Below are 21,107 nucleotides of genomic sequence, written 5' to 3' on the forward strand. Positions count from 1 at the left end.
ATCTGTGTGTGTCTGATATGAGGATGAGGAACAGGATGGGGGCGAGTACTGTGCCTTGTGGAACAGAGCTCTTCACTAAATCACAGTTCAAATAATGAGAAGCTCTTTATTCAAGATAACTTTCAGAAATATGGCCGGAGAATTGACAAAAAAGAAAAATCACAACATATGCTCGACAGAAATTGAAGTATGTAATAATAGTGTGATGTTCGTAGTTCAAAAATGTCGTTAAGATGCTAAAATTTTTGTTGAACGTAAAAATATGAAATATGAAGACTTAAACACTAAAATGTCTTTGTTGGTTGGTACGAGGGAGGGAGATATGATACCCACAAGCAAGATTAATAAAAGGTTGGGGGAAAATAGAGGAAGAGGGTGTCAGCACTAGCATACTAAAAGCATGCTAAAAGAAAGAGAGAAAAAAAAAATGCTGAAAGAATACTAGACAGTTTATCTCCAGAAACTAGGGAGCCTCTTTCTTGTCTGGCACAGCTGGAAGAAAAGCTGAAACATAAGAGTAAGATTTTTTGAGTGAGCAACCGCAAGGTATACAGAGACAGCAAGAAGTTAGTGACAATAATGTTTAAGGATGACCAGAGTGAAGTAATGCAGGCGCCTTACCAACAAAATATAACCTTGCAAATACATATTAATGCAAATAGCGTAGGATGGAATGTTGATTTAGAGGAGGGAAGAGGTGCTGTGTAAGACATGGACAGTAATATTGCACAGGGTTCAGGGGTAAACTAAGTACAAACGGAGGCCTTGGCTCCCTTTCTTGGGGTACAATCACTTGCCTCCGAGTTGATAAAATATCACGAGGTAAGTCGTCAAATGAACCAGAACCACACACACACACACACACACACACGCACACGCACACGCACACGCACTCGCACTCGCACTCGCACTCGCACTCGCTCTCTCTCTCTCTCTCTCTCTCTCTCTCTCTCTCTCTCTCTCTCTCTCTCTCTCTCTCTATCTATCTATCTATCTATCTATCTATCTATCTATCTATCTCTCTCTCTCTCTCTCTCTCTCTCTCTCTCTCTCTCTCTCTCTCTCTCTCTCTCTCTCTCTCTCTCTCTCTCTCTCTCTCTCTCTCTCTCTCTCTCTCTCTCTCCCTTTCCCCCTCCTACTTACACACTATGAAAGACTGAGGTTGAACCTGGGCCAGGAGCTTGAGCATAGCCCTCAGAGTTCAGTAAGTAGACGCACACACGACACTCGTGACATACACAACGGACAGAGAAAGTAAAGGAGATGAAGTGTAGGTGGTAGGCATTGTGTCAGGGAAGGAGGTATTGATTTATGTAAATGTAGAGATGCTGGTAACCAGCGTAAAGAAGGTCGGCATCCTGGAGTCATCCTCACCTACTTTGCCATTACTTCTTGCCTCCCTCTTACCTCGCTCCTTCCTCCATTTATTTCTTGGTTGTTCTGTTACATCTTCCTTAGTTATACTGCTTTTTTCTCCTACTCCTTCAACTCTTTCTTCCTCAACAATTTCTTCTCGCTTTGTCTGCATCCACTTTTTCTTCATATACAGTGGATGGGAAGCCTAGCTCCGGTCCTTGGCCATAATTCTGTTATGCGGGAGGATCAAGGACTTGCCTGACGGTTGGAGAGCAAAGGGTAATGTGGGCTTCTCGGCGATCCTTGATGAGGACGTATTGTGCCTAGTTACCAAGCAAGTTCTCTTCTCTGAGGAGTTGCAGGCAATTTTTACTACGTCTCAATTCGACTGCAAACTGCAAAGTAGTTTATTTACTCTGGCACAGCCCACTCCAATTCACCTTGTAGTCCAAAATAAACAGGAATAGCTACCCTATCTCCACGCGTGGCACAAGGTCGTGGATCACTGTTGGTGTCAGGACCATGTAGGGGCAATGAAAGGGTGGATGCCTGGCCCATGGCCGGGTTCTGGAAGTAGAAAGACTTGAAACTCATCAAAGGTACTTGCTTAGGTGACGACTTGTTGCATCACTATCTATAGCAGACTTCTGCCTCGTAGTAAAATCTTGGGCTACATTGGTATGTTTTTGTGAAGCCGTGGGTTTAGGTTGCCTTACATGTAGTAACAAAAGTTGTACAGAGTTTGGCAGGACGTGGGTGTTTAACCATCCTTTTTTTTTCAAGAATCACACTTTGATAAACTATTCTCCAAGGACTGAGGACTGAGCACATGCACCTAACCCATGGACTCATGCTGGCTGTGCTGCACAATTTTACTGTGCCCGAGGCCCCAGTCGTATCTTTTTTTTCATATAGTGGTCAAGTTTCCTCCTGTCAGGACTCGAATGCACTGAAGTGATGTGTATCTTAACCTATTGTAAAATGATTTGTGTGCTTTTTTATTTTACTTTTATTTTGGGGTTTTATATTGTGAGTGTATGTGAACTTGACTTAAGCATTGCATGGAACTCTTGGGGATCTCTTGGCCCCAACGCTCCATTTAAACTTTGAACATATCTTACTTCTCCATGTCCACTCATCTTCCTGAGCACTTGTAAATCGCATTTTTACCCCCTGGTTTCTGAAGGAATCTGTGAATTAGGCATTTAAGAAATAACAGTTAAAAAGCATAAAAGAAACAATCATAACTAGTAAAGATCATAAGAGAACGATTCTAATGAAGTGTGTGTGTGTGTGCTCTGAGAAAGTCTTAATTTAAAGCAGTTATATATTAGAAGCCAAGACAGCTTCCTAAGAAAGTGGTGTTAATGCCCTAAGATCCCATAAATTATACCACCGTAAGATTTATATTAGTGTCTTGAAGTGTACATCAGAAGAAAACAAAAGCTAAACAGAAAAAAACTATATAAAACTGTATTAATAAGATTAATGAAAAGGAGTGTTAAAGAGTGTTGTGAGGGGAATGGGGGAAAAAGCGTAACAGCTGGGCCTGCTCCTGACCAACAGAATCCGACGACCACCATGATGTCCATGACTGAGGCTGGGGACCTTAACGATATGCATGACATGGACGTTGATCACCACCATCACCAGCAGCAGCAGCAGCAGCAGCGCCAGTCACACCAAGAACATGATGACGAAGATAGCAAGGCTGCCGACGATCACACCCATTCACCAGGTAAGTTCACATTTCTTTAACTTTGTCGGCGCTGTCCTACACTGCTTTTTCAAAGCACCTTTGTCCTCCCTCGCTCCTTTTTCCCCATCACCCCCGATCTCCTTTCCTCTCGACCCCGTATGCCCTCAAGACCCAAAGTAAATCATACAAGGTTTAGCCGGACGTGGGTGTTTGGCCCTCCTTCTTCAGTAGCAGAGATGACTCGGTCGACCGAGGCTCGGGTACACAATTCATCCATAACCACCTGTTTTCAGGTGCTCCTACCCAGTGTGTAGCTTGTGGCGTGCAGCTGTTTGTGGAACGCACATGAGTTGTTTTCCCACGACTAAAGTCTTTTCGCTCTTGTTGGGGAGTCTGTAGGACATTAAAAATTCATTAGGATTTTTAACTGTTGCTGATTATTTTAATTTGGGTTAAAAGTTTAACTATATTTAAATTTTGTTATATTTATATATATATATATATATATATATATATATATATATATATATATATATATATATATATATATATATATATATATATATATAATGTCGTGCCGAATAGGTAAAACTTGCTAATTTGGCTTAAATAGCAAAGCTCTTCTTTCCGAAGGCAAACGAAAATTTGTGTATGCAATAATTTCTCAAAAATCATTCTGAACCTAACGAAAAAAAATATATATTTCATTGTGTTTGTTTATTATTAAATTATTGTAAACTTATCTAAAATATATTTAGCTGGATTAAAAGCTAAATTTAATTGAGCTTGTTATAAGATTAGGCAAGTTTTCTGAGGTTCTTTTAGTACTAAATTATTAATTTTTACATTAACATAAATGAAAAAAATATATCTTTAAACGTATAAGAGAAAATTTTCGAATGGACTTAATTTTGAATGAGTTCTTGCTAATTGACCAGTTTTACCTATTCGGCACGACATTATATATATATATATATATATATATATATATATATATATATATATATATATATATATATATATATATATATATATATATATATATATATATATATATATATATATAAGCAGTTTGGAGGGATATGTTGTGTATGTTTATACATATATACTTCTAAGCTGTTGTGTTCTGAGCACCTCTGCAAAAACAGTGATTATTTGTGAGTGAAGTGAAAGTGTTGAATGATGATGAAAGTATTTTCTTTTTGGGGATTTTCTTTCTTTTTTGGGTCACCCTGCCTCGGTGGGAGACGGCCGACTTGTTAGTATATATGAATGTATGTATATATGTATGTGTGTGTGTGTGTGTGTGTGTGTGTGTGTGTGTGTGCGCGTGCAATCACAGTAAAGAGGTGATACCACAATATACAAAAACAACCATTGTGGAGAAATAGTGAAATTCCAAGTGCTTTTGTGATTTCTCACATTATCAAGGAGCTGTAAAAATAATAGAACAACAGAAGGCTTTTAAGGCTGAGATATCGCCTTACAGTCAAGTCCGACCGGTCAGACATAGCTTAAATTCTTCCCAATTTTTATTAATTATAAATGAATCTAATTTGTATAATCCTAAACCAGTATTCATATTAAAATCAAAACTATATTTTTTGAAGCTTGATTCATTTTTATTTCTATCTTAACCATAGATCTATTTAATATAACTTTCTTGGTCTTTTGAAAGTCAGTCAGGTGATTGAAATCTCTTGTATGAATAAACAGAGCACTGGACTCTTGTTCAGTTCTAATACTATATTTATGTTGTTGTAATCTTAGTTCAAGGTTTTTCCCAGGTTGACCATAATAAACTTAACTACATTTTTTACAGGGAATCTTGTAGACACAACCATCAGCATTTTGGGGGGAATTTTTCATCAGAAGTTTTCTTTGTGTATCAAGATTTTTAATCCTTAAACTGTCCAAACGTAGATCTACGTTTTTTCAACATTTGAAAGTATTTAAAAAAAAGTAGATCTTTTTTTTTTTTTACATTTGAGAAAGTGTAAAAAAAACCTTGATCTACTTTTTTTATATATATTTAAAAATATGTAAAAAAACATAGATCTACTTTTGGAGCACTACACATGTGAACGTAGATCTGCTTGGACAGTTTAGGGGTTAAATACAACTTAGATTTAAAAATTCTTAAGTAGACATATAAAATGTTTTTGAACCGAACATAGAAACTTCACCTAACCTAACAAATTAGCGTAATTTTTTTCAAGCGGAATTCTGCTATTTATAGCATAGGTCAGTTAAAATTTATTTAATGTTACTTGTGTGCAGAACAATCTCAATCGTGAAAGATCTTAAGCTAGAGATTTCCATCCCCAAGTTGCTTGTTCTGTATATATAAAATAGATACTCAGGATGCAGAGAGCAGAGTATGAGGCAAAGAGGTTAATAAGGTAATAAGAACATTCTTAAAAACAGTACAGAGAACAAAATATCAAAATCAAAAGGTACCGATTATGTGAGATTTCCTGTCACGGAGAAATGTATGGTGAAAAATAGAGTTGGACGAGAGTCAAGTTAACGACGGTAGCAGTGAAAAACCTGTAAGTGATGAAAATATGAGAGGTAGGAATGGCCCGTGAAGATCTGACTTGATACTTATATTGAGGATCAAAGTTCTTTAGTACATTCTTTGAAGGTATCCCTTATTGCCAAAACGAACAATCCCTTCTACAAGTGCTGTATTAGTCAGGTTGTGTTAACAAAGTTGGTCTGCAGGCCGCTTGCAAAACCTGCTTGTCTAGGCCTTGTCTCAAGCCAGAGTGCTAAGGTAGAAGAGTCCTTGAAACCAGTAACTGGTAAATCATAGATATTCAGTGTGAGGATTGGCCGCTTGAAAAAAAAATTGCCCAAGTCAGATTACGTGGGATTACGTGCGGCTAGCAGTAACAGCCTGGTTGATCAGGCCCTGATTCACCGGCAGTCCTGATCAAGGACTGGGCCTCGGGGGCGTTGCCCCCGTAACTTCCTCCAGGTAGATAGAAGGAAAGCGTTGATGAAATGAAGTACAGTCAGTTTAAAGCTTATTAAAATCTTGCAGAGGCTCCTGTCAGCTCTTGCCATGTTTTCATTTTCTTGCTGGCACACCTTGTATTCTCTGCATTGGAATGGCTCTCCTTTCCCACTGCCCTTCACACTAGAGTACAGGCGTATGTGCAGATAGTTGGTAGCTGTCAAATATGGTCTGGACTGTGCATGTTAAAAATTATGACAAGTCAACTTGTCATAAGAAAATACCCAGTTGACAGAGAACCTCCGTCCCTCTTTCCATAATATCCTGATAATCCTCTTTGTTTACAACTTTACACAGTGAATCCTTGTTGTTTACACAGTGGGACACACTATGTCTCCAGAGGAATGACAGTTTGTGTAGGACTACACGTGCATGTCTCCTCTTACTAACACTTACATCCTATGTAATGTTAGTCATCAGTGTGGGGCTTCTTATCATAGAGAAGCAGACGAGCGCAACAAGTACATAGGGGCTTGAACTCTCAGTACCAATGTGTTCCATCAACCACCACCCTCACGCTATCACCACCACTTAGTTGTTACGCTGGTGCTCTCACCATTTGACCTGTAATTGTTGATATTTGTCCCCTCAAGGAAGGTTCCTTGATGTTGGTGAGGGGCTCTTGATTTAGGGAATTGGATCTGTCCTCCAGTTCCCCGAATTAAGCCTGAATGCCTTCCACATCCCCCCCCCCAGGCGCTGTATAATCCTCCGGGTTTAGCGCTTCCCCCTTGATTATAATAATAATAATGTTGATATTTGTACAGTTTTTATCACCAGGTTATTGTACTCCATAAAATTATAGAATGTTGCTAAGATTAAATGTATATGGTTTCTGGATGACAAAAATAAGCTAACCCTCTTTCCTTCGGGACACAGGGTCACCTTGACGAGGTGGTGGGGATTGAGCGGTTAATAACCAGGGAACAGGGACCTGCTTGTTTCGTAAAGTAAGCGCCTCATTTCATATGGCGTCTCTTTAGGCGTCACTGGAGAAGTATTCTACATTCCCCTCCCTCCCACCCGGCTTTTCGGTTAAATTTGCTGTAACGTTTGATGGAGCAGGGACTTGGAACAGATTTTGAACAGGATTTGTGGAATGAGTACTTGAAGTTACACTTTATGATAATTCTGTATTAAGGGGGAATCAATCATTGTAATAGCAGGTTGGTAAGGATAGTATGAAATTAATAATTATGTCCGAAACTGTACGTTTAAGAACTGAATAACAAAGTGTTTTACTGCTGTGTAAATAAAACAGCTCGGTCTTTGCCAGTAGGGCCACCAAGGATGAAAGATTTGCCATGGCAAATGAATTCTTCTTAGTGCTTTTGTTTTATCCTACGAAAATTAAGCTGTTATAAATTCGTGGTTATTTTGGTAGACATTAGCTTATCAACTAGCACGTGACTGATACCATGAGTGTACTCAATCACTTGGTCTTATCTGGGAGTGCACTTGTCATAGCTGCGTTGGTCTGACCCCAACTCAACCAGACTACACTGAAAGTGGCTCTTGTTTTTCACAGTGCTCGTTTCCTTATTAACGTGATCCAGATTATTGTTAAACATTGAATCCCAGTCCATTTAGTTACAACTCTTGTTGTTGAAGTACTTCTTATCTATAGATTTATGGGACCCCTGGGGGTCCGGAAAGGTAGTACTGGGGGTCCGTGAGCTAGGTTCAAAATCTCAAGAGGCTGCAGTGTAAAGTGTATAATTAGTTATGATAAGTCTGATAAAAATATATTTTTAAAATATAGGCGCATAGTTACGTTATGTCTTTTAGTTGAGAGATGTAACTAGGAAAACGAGTTTATTGTTAGTTAATAAAATCGGCTTGTTGAGTAGACAGACCTTTCACAAATCTGAGGTCCTTGGGAAGACTTAAATAAAAGGTGTCTTTGGTCGTGAAAACTTCGGGAACAACTGATATATATGCTTAACAATTTGCAAACGATCGAAATTATTTACAAACATTATCTCTTAGTTCATAGCAGGATTCGAATCTGCGCACACTTTATCACAGTGTGTGTGGGTGTGTGTGTGTGTACGATCGAATCCTGCTGTGGTATGAGGTAATGTTTATATATAGCAACGCTCTTCTTGCCGATTAAAGCAAGCGAAAATTTGTGTATGCAATAATTTCGCAAAAATCATTCTGAACCTAACGATATATATATATATATATATATATATATATATATATATATATATATATATATATATATATATATATATATATATATATATATATATAAAGAACATAAGAACGAAGGAACACTGCAGCAGGCCCACTGGCCCATGCGAGGCAGGTCCAAGTCTCCTACCGGCTTAAGCCAATGCACCCAACCTAGTCAGGTCAGGTCACATTGACTTAAGGGAGGAACACGGCAACCGACCTGGTAGCACAAGGGAAATATAAACACATATGCAGTATAATGTGATCCTTTATTGACTACGTTTCGCCCACACAGTGGGCTTTTTCAAGTCACAAACAGAACTGGTAGCACAAGCTATCAGGTCCAACTCACACCCACCCACATCCACTCATGTATTTATCCAACCTATTTTTAAAGCTACACAACGTTCTGGCTTCTATAACTGTACTTGGGAGTTTGTTCCACTCATCCACAACTCTATTACCAAACCAGTACTTTCTTATATCCTTCCTGAATCTGAATTTTTCCAACTTAAAACCATTGCTGCGAGTCCTGTCTAGGCTAGATATTTTCAGCACACTATTTACATCCCCTTTATTTATTCCTGTCTTCCATTTTTACACCTCAATCATATCCCCCCTAATTCTACGTCTTTCTAGAGAGTGCAGATTCAGGGCCCTTAGTCTATCCTCATAGGGAAGGTTTCTGATACATGGGATCAGCTTTGTCATCCTCCTTTGTACATTTTCCAGAGCATTTATATCCATTCTGTAATACGGTGACCAAAACTGTGCAGCATAATCTAAATGAGCCCTAACCAAGGATGTATAGAGTTGAAGAACAACCTGAGCACTCCTATTATTTATGCTTCTTGATATGAAGCCAAGGATTCTATTAGCTTTATTGCGAACAATTATGCACTGTAGTCTTGGTTTCAGATTACTGCTCACCAGAACTCCTAAATCTTTTTCGCAATCCGTAATATTAAGATCTACATTATTTAGTTTATATGTGGCATGGTTATTGTCCTGTACAACATTTAGAACTTTGCATTTGTCTTTATTAAACTGCATCTGCCACTTCTCCGACCACTGCATCAGTCTATTCAAATCTTCCTGGAGTGCTCTACTGTCCTCGTCAGAATGAATTCGACGGCCTATTTTGGTGTCATCGGCAAACTTGCTGATGTCGCTCTTTATGCCCTCATCTATGTCGTTTATGTAGATTGTGAACAGCAGGGGGCCCAACACTGACCCCTGTGGAACACCGCTCGTGACGCTTCCCCACTCTGATTTCTCCCCATTTATGCAAACTCTCTGCTGCCTATTTGTCAACCATGCCTCTATCCAGGAAAAAATTTCTCCTCCTATTCCATGTGCCTTAATTTTCCTCAATAGTCTCTGATGTGGGACCCTGTCAAAAGCCTTACTGAAGTCCATATACACAATATCATATTCATTACCATGATCTACCTCCTCAAATACCTTAGTGAAAAAAGTTAATAAATTCGTAAGGCAGGAACGCTCCTTTGTAAAACCATGCTGAGATTCGTTGATTAATTTATGCTTTTCAAGGTGGCTACGAACTGCCTCGGCAATTATTGATTCCATAAATTTTCCCACTATGGAGGTTAGGCTTATTGGTCTATAGTTCGAAGCTAAGGACCTGTCACCTGCTTTGAAAATAGGTATCACATTTGCCATTTTCCACTTATCTGGCACCATGCCAGTTTGTAGTGATATGTTGAAAAGATTAGCCAAAGGTTTGCTAAGCTCCTCTTTACATTCCTTTAGAACCCTTGCATACAGTTCATCAGGGCCTGGAGATTTGTTAGGTTTTAAGTTATCTATTTGCCTAAGGACCATGTCACTTGTGACCCTAATCGTGCACAGTTTATTATCGTCCTGTTCTACATAATTTATCATTTCTGGAATATCGCTGGTATCCTCCTGTGTAAAAACTGAGAGGAAGTATGTGTTAAAACTTCTACACATTTCCTTATCACTGAGCTGAACCGAGGAACTTTTGAGTGGGCCTATCTTGTCCCTGATCTTACTTCTGTATACCTGAAAGACTCTTTTTGGGTTAGTCTTCGATTCTCTTGCAACTTTAACCTCATAATCTCTTTTTGCTTTTCTAATTCCCTTTTTTTATTTCTCTCTTTAACTGAATATATCGATTTCTTAATTGCCCCTCTCCTCTTTTGATTTGCCTATATATGCCTCTCTTCTGACCAATCAGATATTTTAATCTATTGTTCATCCATTTAGAATCATTTTTGTTTGATCTGATTTCCCTATTTGGAACATAATTTGACTGAACAGCTAGAACTATGCCCTGGAAAGCGTCATATCGGCAACCATCACCACCTCCCTGACCCTTAGCCAGGTCATTCCAGTTCAGCCCACCTAAGTAATTTTTCAGTCCTATGGAATCGGCCAAGCGAAAGTCAAGGACAGAGACTTGATTGCCATTATTAGGGGAATTCCATGATATATTAAAACTGAGTGATTTGTGATCACTTTCCCCAAGCTCATCATTTACCTCAAGATTATTAATTAGTGTTTCCCTATCTAAAATATATTTAGTTGGATTAGACTTAATTAAATTACACTTGTTATAATAAGGTTAGGTAAGTTTTCTAAGGTTCTTTTGGTACAGAATTATTATTTTTTACATTAACATAAATGAAAAAAATATATATTCGAACCTATAAGATAAAATTTTAGAAAGAACTTAATTTGAAATGAGTTCTTGTGTGTGTGTGTGTGTGTGTATGTGTACTATTTGTATGTCGTGCCTAATAAGCCAGTACTATCTTCTTGACATTTTTTCAATTATTTTGGACTGGATGCATTTCATTGATATTGACCTGTAATTCAATGACTCTGGAAGCTGTGCTAATTCTATCACTTCGAAGATGTTGGTTATGGACTGGTAGTGCTATTGTGCTTGCACTCACAACATCCATGGAGATGTGTTATTGTCGTGGCCCCAGATTATTCAACATCTTACCAGAAGATATCAGAAACACCGCTGGAACAGGTGAAGAATTCTTTAAGAGAGAACTGGACAAGTATCTTCACTAGGTGCCAGATCAACCAGGCTGTGATGCATATGTGGGGCAGCGGGCCTCCAGCAGCAACTGCCTGATTAACCAGGCTAGCACCAGAACAGCCTGGCCCATGGCAGGGCTTCGAAAGTAGAAAGACTCTCGAAACTCATCAAGGGTATATCAGAGGTAAAGGTACCCATGGCTTTTGTTGTGAACAGCTTTTTCATGTGGATGACTTCTAGTGGGATAAACAGTGGACCCCCGGTTATCAGCCGTAATCCGTTCGTGAAGGTCGGCTGATAACCGAAATGACCGATAACCGAATTAATATTTTCCATAAGAATTAATGGAAATTAATTCGTTCCGAACAAAAATATAAACAAAAAAAAATATTTTTTTTTTTTTTTACAATTATGTAAGCATTACATGCCTTTATTGAAGACTAATGCTGGCTTCTGGAAGATAGGGAGGAGTTAGTGCTTGGAAGGGGAATCCCCCTCCATGAAGACTTTAGGTAGTAATGCCTTCTCTGGGGTTACTTACCTTCTCTGTCTTTTAATGCCACTAGAACCAGCTTGAGTCACTGGACCCCTGTCTCACAAGATGACTGTCCAGAGTGCTCTGTTTCTGGTGTCTCTTTAAGATTTCCCTGAAGTGGGAGAGTTTTGTCACTAAACATGTCAGGGTGGTGTTTCTCTACAAAAGCTTGCACCCTGGTCCACATTGCACACACCTCTTTAATCTCTGAAGAAGGCACCTCCTTCACTCCCTCTTCCTCCTCCTCTGAAGCAAGTTCCTCAGCTGCAATCTGTTGCTGTTCAAGTTGAAGCTCTTGCAGCTCTTCAGTGGTAAGCTCTTCCCTGTGGTCCTCCACCAACTCTCTCACCTCCTCACCACTCACCTCCAACCCCAGGGACTTCCCCCAAAGACACAGTAGGGTCGGCAGGGTCAGGGTCACAGTGAGTCTCAAACCCTTCAAAATCCCTCTCTTGGACACAATCTGGCCACAGTTTTCTCCAAGCAGAGTTCAAAGTCCTGGAAGTCACTCCCTCCCAAGCTTTACCTATAAGGCTTATGCAATGGAGGATAGTGAAGTGATTCCTCCAGAACTCTCTTAGGGTCAACTGAGTGTCCGAGGTCACTTCAAAGCACTTTTGAAACACTGCTTTTGTGTAGAGTTTTTTGAAGTTAGAAATGACCTGCTGGTCCATGGGCTGGAGGAGAGGAGTGGTGTTAGGTAAGAACTTCACATTTATAAAACTGAAGTCCCTAAACACTTGGTCTTCCAAGTCTGGAGGATGTGCAGGAATATTGTCCAGTAACAGGAGGCACTTGAGTGGCAATTTCTTTTCCAGGAGGTATTTTTTCACACTTGGGCCAAACACATCATTAACCCACTCTTTGAAAATTTGACTTGTGACCCATGCCTTATGATTAGCTTTCCACATCACACACAATCTATTCTTCATGGCATTGTTTTTTTTAAACACTCTGGGATTTTCTGAGTGATACACAAGTAAAGGCTTCACTTTTAAATCCCCACTAGCATTACCACACAACAAAAGAGTAAGTCTGTCTTTCATAGGCTTGTGTCCTGTCAATGCATTTTCCTCCAGGGTAATGTAGGCCCTGTTTGGCATTTTCTTCCAAAACAGGCCTGTTTCATCACAATTGAAAACTTGTTGGGGTTCGAATCCTTCAGCTTTTACATAGTCCTGGAATTCGTGAACATACTTTTCAATTGCACATTTGTCAGAACTTGCAGCCTCACCATGCCTTACAACACTGTGTATGCCACTACACTTCTTAAATCTATCAAAGCATCCTTTGCTGGCCCTAAATTCACAAACTGCAGCACTTCAGGCATTTTCTTTGCAAGATCCTCATACAACTGCTTTGCCTTCTCACAAATAGTAGACTCCACTACACTGTCTCTCACTAATTCTTTTTCCTTAATCCACAATAATAATAACAACTTTTCCATCTCTTCCATTATCGGTGTCCTTTGTTTAGTTAGAAAAGCTACTTCTTTTGCACCATTAGCATCTTTGATTTGTTCTTTCTTTGCCAGGATGGATGTAATTGTTGATTTATTCTTGCTGTACATCCTGGCAAGTTCCACCACCTTCATACCACTCATATTTTTGTATCACTTCACACTTAAATTCCATGGTGTTTCTCACTTTCTTTACCACAGGAACTTTACTAGGAACTTTCTTTGGAACCATGGTTACTTATTTCACACTTGCACTGCAAGAAAAACAACTAAAAACAATGGTAAACAAGTGAAATGTTTGGATGTATGAGCAGAAGCTTCCTCAGCCACCTAGAGACAAAGCCAAACTGAAGCACAAGCTGCCCCAGCTTGCGGATGGTCGCGTCCAAAACGGCAGATAACCGAGCGAACCCCCAATAACCAAGCGCCGAAAACCCCACCGATAACAGAGTTGGCCGATAACCAAGCCGGCTGATAACCGGGGGTTCACTGTACCAGTAACCAGAATGTTTCTAACCTCACAGGCCGACCTGAGGACATTTTTTTTATCTGTTTAACTATTAGGCTGTTGCTGTTGGCGATTAGTTGGTTCACATATCCATCATAGCTTTGTTTATCTAGGACTTAGTGGAGGTAGTAATCCAGTTTCCTCTTGAAAACTTCTGTACTTTTTCCGGCAGTTGAATAATCTTGAATATAGTGTTTTGTTCTGTCGTCTTTTGCAAGTGTTAAGCATACACTTCCGTTATTTGTTTCTTTACCCTCATTTGTGTGTTTATGAAACATTTTTGTCTCTTTTTTAGTTTTTAACCAGTCTGTCAACTTTCCAGATTTGGCACTTATCATTCCTCTCTCCTTCTGTTTGTGTCCTTGTCTGTTTTGTAAATTTCTTCAACGCTGTTTGATCCTTACTTTAGCTTCCCAGCAGTCGTCCAAGTATAACTAAGAGATCTTCATTGACTTATCTTCTCTTGTCTGGTATTAAATATTCTTTGAGCTATCTTATGCTAATTTTTTTTCCTGTGTACTTCTCCCTAATAATGTATCATAGTTTCCTTGTCTTATCTTCTGCAGTCTGGATTTCTGTTGTTTCCTTCCACAACCTTCTACTTAGTAATTAATAAAAGTTTAGGAGAGTGTGATCTCTTACATATCTACTGGTACTTCACTGTTTGTGTGTGTGTGTGTGTACTCAGTTGTACTCACCTAGTTGAGGTTGCAGGGGTCGAGTCCAAGCTCCTGGCCCCGCCTCTTCACTGGTCGCTACTAGGTCACTCTCCCTGAACCATGAGCTTTATCGTACCCCTGCTTAAAGCTATGTATGGATCCTGCCTCCACTACATTGCTTCCCAAACTATTCCACTTACTGACTACTCTGTGGCTGAAGAAATACTTCCTAACATCCCTTTGATTCATCTGTGTCTTCAGCTTCCAACTGTGTCCCCGTGTTGCTGTGTCCAGTCTCTGGAACATCCTGTCTTTGTCCACCTTGTCAATTCCTCTCAGTATTTTGTAAGTCGTTATCATGTCCCCCCTATCTCTCCTGTCCTCCAGTGTCGTCAGGTTGATTTCCCTTAACCTCTCCTCATAGGACATACCTCTTAACTCTGGGACTAGTCTTGTTGCAAACCTTTGCACTTTCTCTAGTTTCTTTACATGCTTGGCTAGGTGTGGGTTCCTAACTGGTGCCGCATACTCCAATATGGGCCTAACGTACACGGTGTACAGGGTCCTGAGCGATTCCTTATTAAGATGTCGGAATGCTGTTCTGAGGTTTGCTAGGTGCCCATATGCTGCAGCAGTTATTTGGTTGATGTGCTCTTCAGGAGATGTGCCTGGTGTTATACTCACCCCAAGATCTTTTTCCTTGAGTGAGGTTTGTAGTCTCTGGCCCCCGAGACTGTACTCCGTCTGCAGTCTTCTTTGCCCTTCCCCAATCCTCATGACTTTGCACTTGGTGGGATTGAACTCCAGGAGCCAGTTGCTGGACCAGGTCTGCAGCCTGTCCAGATCCCTTTGTATTTCTGCTTGGTCTTCGATCGAATGAACTCTTCTCATCAACTTCACGTCATCTGCAAACAGGGACACCTCGGAGTTTATTCCTTCCGTCGTGCCGTTCACAAATACCAGAAACAGCACTGGTCCTAGGACTGACCCCTGTGGGACCCTGCTGGTCACAGGTGCCCAATCTGACACCTCGCCACGTACCATTACTCGCTGCTGTCTTCCTGACAAGTATTCCCTGATCCATTGCAGTGCCTTCCCTGTTATCCCTGCTTGGTCCTCCAGTTTTTGCACCAATCTCTTGTGTGGTACTGTGTCAAATGCCTTCTTGCAGTCCAAGAAAATGCAATCCACCCACCCCTCTCTCTCTTGTCTTACTGCTGTCACCATGTCATAGAACTCCAGTAGGTTTGTGACACAGGATTTCCCGTCTCTGAAACCATGTTGGCTGCTGGCGATGAGATCATTCCTTTCTAGATGTTCCACCATTCTTCTCCTGACAATCTTTTCCATGATTTTGCATGCTATACATTTCAGTGACACTGGTCTGTAGTTTAGTTCTTCATGTCTGTCTCCTTTTTTAAAGATTGGGACCACATTTGCTGTATTCCATGCCTTAGGCAATCTCCCTGTTTCGATAGATGTATTGAATATTGTTGTTAGGGGTACACATAGTGCCTCTGCTCCCTCTCTCAGGACCCATGGAGAGATGTTATCTGGCCCCATTGCCTTTGAGGTATCTAGCTCACTCAGAAGCCTCTTTACTTCTTCCTCGGCTGTGTGTACTGTGTCCGGCACATGCTGGTGTACCCCACCTCTCCGTCTTTCTGGAGCCCCTTCTGTCTCCTCTGTGAACACTTCTTTGAATCTCTTGTTGAGTTCCTCACATACTTCACGGTCATTTCTTGTTGTCTCTCCTCCTTCCTTCCTTAGCCTGATTACCTGGTCCTTGACGGTTGTTTACTTCCTGATGTGGCTGTATAACAGCTTCGGGTCAGATTTGGCTTTTGCTATGTCGTTTTCATATTGACGTTGGGCCTCCCTTCTTATCTGTGCATATTCGTTTCTGGCTCTACGACTGCTCTCCTTATTCTCCTGGGTCCTTTGCCTTCTATATTTCTTCCATTCCCTAGCACACTTGGTTTTTGCCTCCTTGCATCTTTGGGTGAACTATGGGCTCATCCTGACTTTTTCATTATTCCTGTTACCCTTGGGTACAAACCTCTCCTCAGCCTCTTTGCACATTGTTGCTACATATTCCATCATCTCATTAACTGGCTTCCCTGCCAGTTCTCTGTCCCACTGAACCTCATTCAGGAAGTTCCTCATTCCTGTGTAGTCCCCTTTCCTGTAGTTTGGTTTCATTTGTCCTGGCCTTCCTGCTTCCCCCTCCACTTGTAGCTCTACTGTGTATTCGAAGCTCAAAACCACATGATCGCTGGCCCCAAGGGGTCTTTCATTTGTGATGTCCTCAATATCTGCACTACTCAAGGTGAATACTAAGCCCAGTCTTGCTGGTTCATCCTCTCCTCTCTCTCTTGTAGTGTCCCTTACGTGTTGGTACATGAAGTTTTCCAGTACCACCTCCATCATCTTAGCCCTCCATGTATCTTGGCCCCCATGTGGCTCCAAGTTCTCCCATTCGATCTCCTTGTGGTTAAAGTCGCCCATGATCAGGAGCTTTGCCCTGCATGCATGAGCTCTTCTCGCCACTGCAGCCAGTGTGTCAACCATCGCTCTATTGCTCTCGTCATACTCTTGCCTTGGCCTCCTGCTGTTGTGTGGTGGGTTATACATCACTGCAATTATCACCTTGGGACCACCAGAGTGAAGCGTTCCCGCTATGTAATCACTTTCTTCTCCGCTGTCTCCTCTCTGCAGCTCATCAAAATTCCATCGGTGTTTGATCAGCAATGCCACTCCTCCACCCCCCCTGTTCCTTCTGTCTTTTCTCAGGATCTGGTATCCCTCTGGAAAGATGGCATCTGTTATACCTATAAGCTTGATTTCTGTGATCGCTATGATGTCTGGTGATGCCTCTTTGACTCTTTTGTGCCACTCCTCCCACTTGTTTGTTATTCCATCAGCGTTTGTGTACCATACCTTCAGTTTCCTTTCCAACACTGTGGTTTGGGGGGCCTGTGGGGGTGGGAGACCTGGTAGCATACTGTGGGATTCTATGGTTGGGGGTTGGGTGGAAGCTGTGGGTATGGATTGTATTGTGTGTTGGGATGGTGTGATAGGTTCTGGGGTTCTGAGGATAGTTGTGTGTGTGCTTGCCCTTGCTGCTCTGTTCTGCTCTGACTGACCTCTGCTGGTTCCATCCTTGTCTCCTTTCCTAGCTCCTTTTGCTTTTTTGTCCTCTCCCTCAGCTGCTGTTTCTCTGTTTGTGTTCTGTCTCCGTCTAGGAACACCTTGTACTCTTCTGAGCTTTTCAACCGTGGTTTCTCTTGGAGGATCCTGTTCCGCACTGTTTCTGTCCTGAGAATCAGCTTGATCGGTCGGTTTCTCCCCTTCAAGTACCCCCCTATTCTTTGAAAATTTACAGTCTCATCCATGTCTTCTCCCCCTATTTCCGTGATGATTTTCTCAATCTCATTTCTTTCTTCCTGCCGTCTTTCAGTGTGTGTCCTTTCCTCTCTCCCGAAGCCCATGGATAGTCACTGATTTTGCCCTTTCCTTCTCCCATTGCCCTCCCTCTGTGACTCTGGTTCCTGTCTGTATGTGGTCATTTTCTCCCTTGATTTTTCCAGTGGCTCTTGGTAGCATGGTTGTGCCTCAGCATTCGACCTATCTCCCTCTCCATCTGCACCCATCTGCTCTTCCCTTCCACTCCCTGGCCCTTCTTTGCAGGCTGATATGACCTTAGCATAATTCATATCTCCTTCCTTCCTGTTCAGCCTCTCATCTTTGTATGGTGTGTCTTCTCTGGTCACTACCCTTGAGACTTGCTTCAGCCTGTTTACCTCAAATTCTTGGACCTTTACCCTGGCTACTGCAGTTTCGACTTGTGCCTCCCAATTCTTCATCTCCTCCTCCAACCTCTTTTCCCATTTCACAGAGAGCTCTTTCTCCATTTTTTCAGAAAGCTCTCCTAATTTTTTCTCCCATTCTTGCTCTATCCTTTTCCACTGTTCCTCCATCCATTCCTCCCTACCAGTACCATTGTCATCTGATCCCTGATTCCTGCGAGTCCCAACCATTTTTTTTTAGTGAAAGAGAGAGAAAAAAAAGAAAAAGGAGAGAGTGAGAGATAGGGAGAGAGAGAAGGGGAGCCTAGAAGGAGGGGAAAAGAAGGGAAAAAGGGGGAGAAAGTGAGAGAGAGGGAAAAGGTAAGAGAGAGGGGGGAGTGACAAGGGAAGAGAGAGAGAGAGAGAAAAGAGGAAGAGAGAGAGGGAGAGGAATAGAGAAAGAGTGAGAGGAAGTGAGAGAGGATGAGAGAAAGGGGGAGAGAGGAAAAGAGAGGAGAGGAGAGGGAGATGGGGGGGGAAAGGAAGGGTTATAGGGTCACTTCACAGGAAGGTGTAAAATCCTGTATGTGTGTGTGTGTGTGTGTGTGTGTGTATGTGTGTGTGTGCATATGTGTGTGTGTGTGTGTGTGTGTGTGCTACAGCTATTCAAGTGCCTAACAGTAGAGCTGTTCTCACCTATTGTGTGTGCATATGTTTATGTAAACAGTCCTTATTTCCCATGTATGTACTACATATGTGTTGTATATGTACCCGATCTCTTGGTTCCCACTGTACTGTCTTATGCGTTTAAAATTACGTTAAAAAATAAATACACTAGGCTTTGCCTGTATGCTGCTACCTCTAAATTCTATTAAATGCCAGTAAATACTGCTTATTCTAATTCTGATAGCTCGAGGAGAGTGACCCCCAATTCCAGCTAGAGACAGGTACTATTGACCGCATGCAACTCAAACTAGGTGAATATTACTTGCGGCTGACAGTGGAGTAACGTTGCGGGTCTGTCCTGTCCCAGAAGTTGAAGAAGTTTGATGCTTCTCGGTAATTTTTCCACTAACTTCCTGTATGCACTATAGTCTCTAGCTCTTCTAATTTTTTCACTCACTCACTGTATTTACTGACACATCTATACATATCTCTTATCTCCCTGGTCTTGAGTCGCACTTATTCTTCAAAATACCCCACTGCGTTATTATGGCAACACTATTTAGGCCTGACACAACCCTTCACCCTTCCAACAGCCCCCACTAAACACTCAGCCAATATTTCCTTTGTTTTCTTTTCTGTGATCACTTATATTTCCTTTTTTGGGGGCTTAAGTGATTATGTGCACTCTTATGCGTGCACACGCCTATATCCCACACTATTCCTTATGGCACAGTCAGAAATTACCACCAAAACACGAGCTCAAACTGCGTGACTCCTCCACGAGAGTGTGTGTGTGTGTGTGTGTGTGTGTGTGTGTGTGTGTGTGTGTGTGTGTGTGGACTCTGGTGCGCAAGTCAATATTATTAGGTCTAGTTTGTTTAAGGATAAGCAGTTACGACATGTCCTTCTCGTAGAACCGACTGTCCTCCCTTAGTGGAGTAGCTGGTTCTCACCTGCGTGTCCGAGGTCGGACTTCCCTAACCTTTTCTATCCAAGGTAGAGACTTCACTGCTTCCTTCCTTGTTGTCGACCAGATTACTTTCCCTGGTGACCTTCTACTGGGATTTGCTTCCATGCGAGACTTACGCATTGTGCTCGACCCTTATCGATGGCATGCCCAAATTGACGACTTGATCGTTCCATTCTGGGGTTACCAGCTTGGATCAGAAATCTGTTATACTGCTGCAGAGTATGATGTACGGATTAAGTCTTTACAAGGCAATGCATTCTCCAGTAGCGTACCCAAGCGGTCAGGTACTGGTAATTCTGTCACTCCCATCAGTGTTCCACCTATACCTTCAGACTTGCAGGATAGTCCGTTGCCTCAAGTGTCCGAGGACACTCAGATTGCCTTGAGTGCACAACCTATCCCTGCAATGACTGCTAGTTCGAGTAGTAGTTTCTCCACAGGGGATGCCTTGTCAGAAAACGATTACTTGAAACTAGTAATGCCATCTCTTGTTGATGTCACATGCCGTCTGCAGAAAGACGTCTCTGTTGCGGCTAGTGCTCTCACTAGAGTGTCTGTAGTTGTTCCTAGTGTTCCAGATGGTGATAACGTCCTAGTTGACAGTGATTCCTGCAAAGTAAAAGGTCTATTTGTTGAACCATCCATTTCTTCCTGGCCAACACTTCTGGTCACAGTGTTTGCCTCAGAGCAAATACCAATCTTGTTGACCTTGTTCACTATCCTTACCCTGTTCAGGTAGAGGATGAGTTGTCACCTGACCAGTGGGTCGGTGCTATTTCTACCGGGGAGACCTCATCCACTTCACTGGATCAATCTGTTCCACCAGTTGAGGAGAAAGACTTAGCTCCCACTGACTTCCCAGATGAAGTCAAGCGTTTGTTGACTGTTGAACAAACGTCGTAAAGCCATTGTTTTACCAGGTGAGAAGATGGGTATAACGAACTTATTGTCCCATCGTATTCCACTTGAACCTGGTACTAGACCTAACTACATGCCTGCGTACAGAATGCCTCATTCACAAGTTGCTGTCGCAGAAGAATTGATCAATCAAATGCTTGATGATGGAGTTATTGCACCTAGCAATTCACCTTGGAATGCACCCTTGATACTAGTACCTAAGAAGGATGGTACTTGGCGCCCAGTGATTGACTTTAGGAAGTTAAACGTGAAAACCATTCCAGATCGCTTTCCACTCCCTGTACTGGGTGATCTTTTACGTAATATCGG

General features: G+C 41.6%; 1 protein-coding gene across 3 annotated transcripts in view; it reads left to right on the forward strand.

Moving 5' to 3' along the window:
• HnRNP-K (Heterogeneous nuclear ribonucleoprotein K) overlaps positions 1-21,107 on the forward strand; it is a gene marked incomplete at its 3' end in the record, with an annotated part of 884,016 nt that overhangs the window by 360,986 nt on the left and 501,923 nt on the right. For all 3 annotated transcript variants that reach the window (XM_070091461.1, XM_070091458.1, XM_070091460.1), the window contains 1 exon segment: positions 2,923-3,094. In XM_070091461.1, the coding sequence (XP_069947562.1) occupies positions 2,938-3,094 (157 nt within the window).

The sequence above is a fragment of the Cherax quadricarinatus genome, chromosome 35 (genome assembly GCF_038502225.1).
Source record: "Cherax quadricarinatus isolate ZL_2023a chromosome 35, ASM3850222v1, whole genome shotgun sequence".
Taxonomy (NCBI): domain Eukaryota; kingdom Metazoa; phylum Arthropoda; class Malacostraca; order Decapoda; family Parastacidae; genus Cherax; species Cherax quadricarinatus.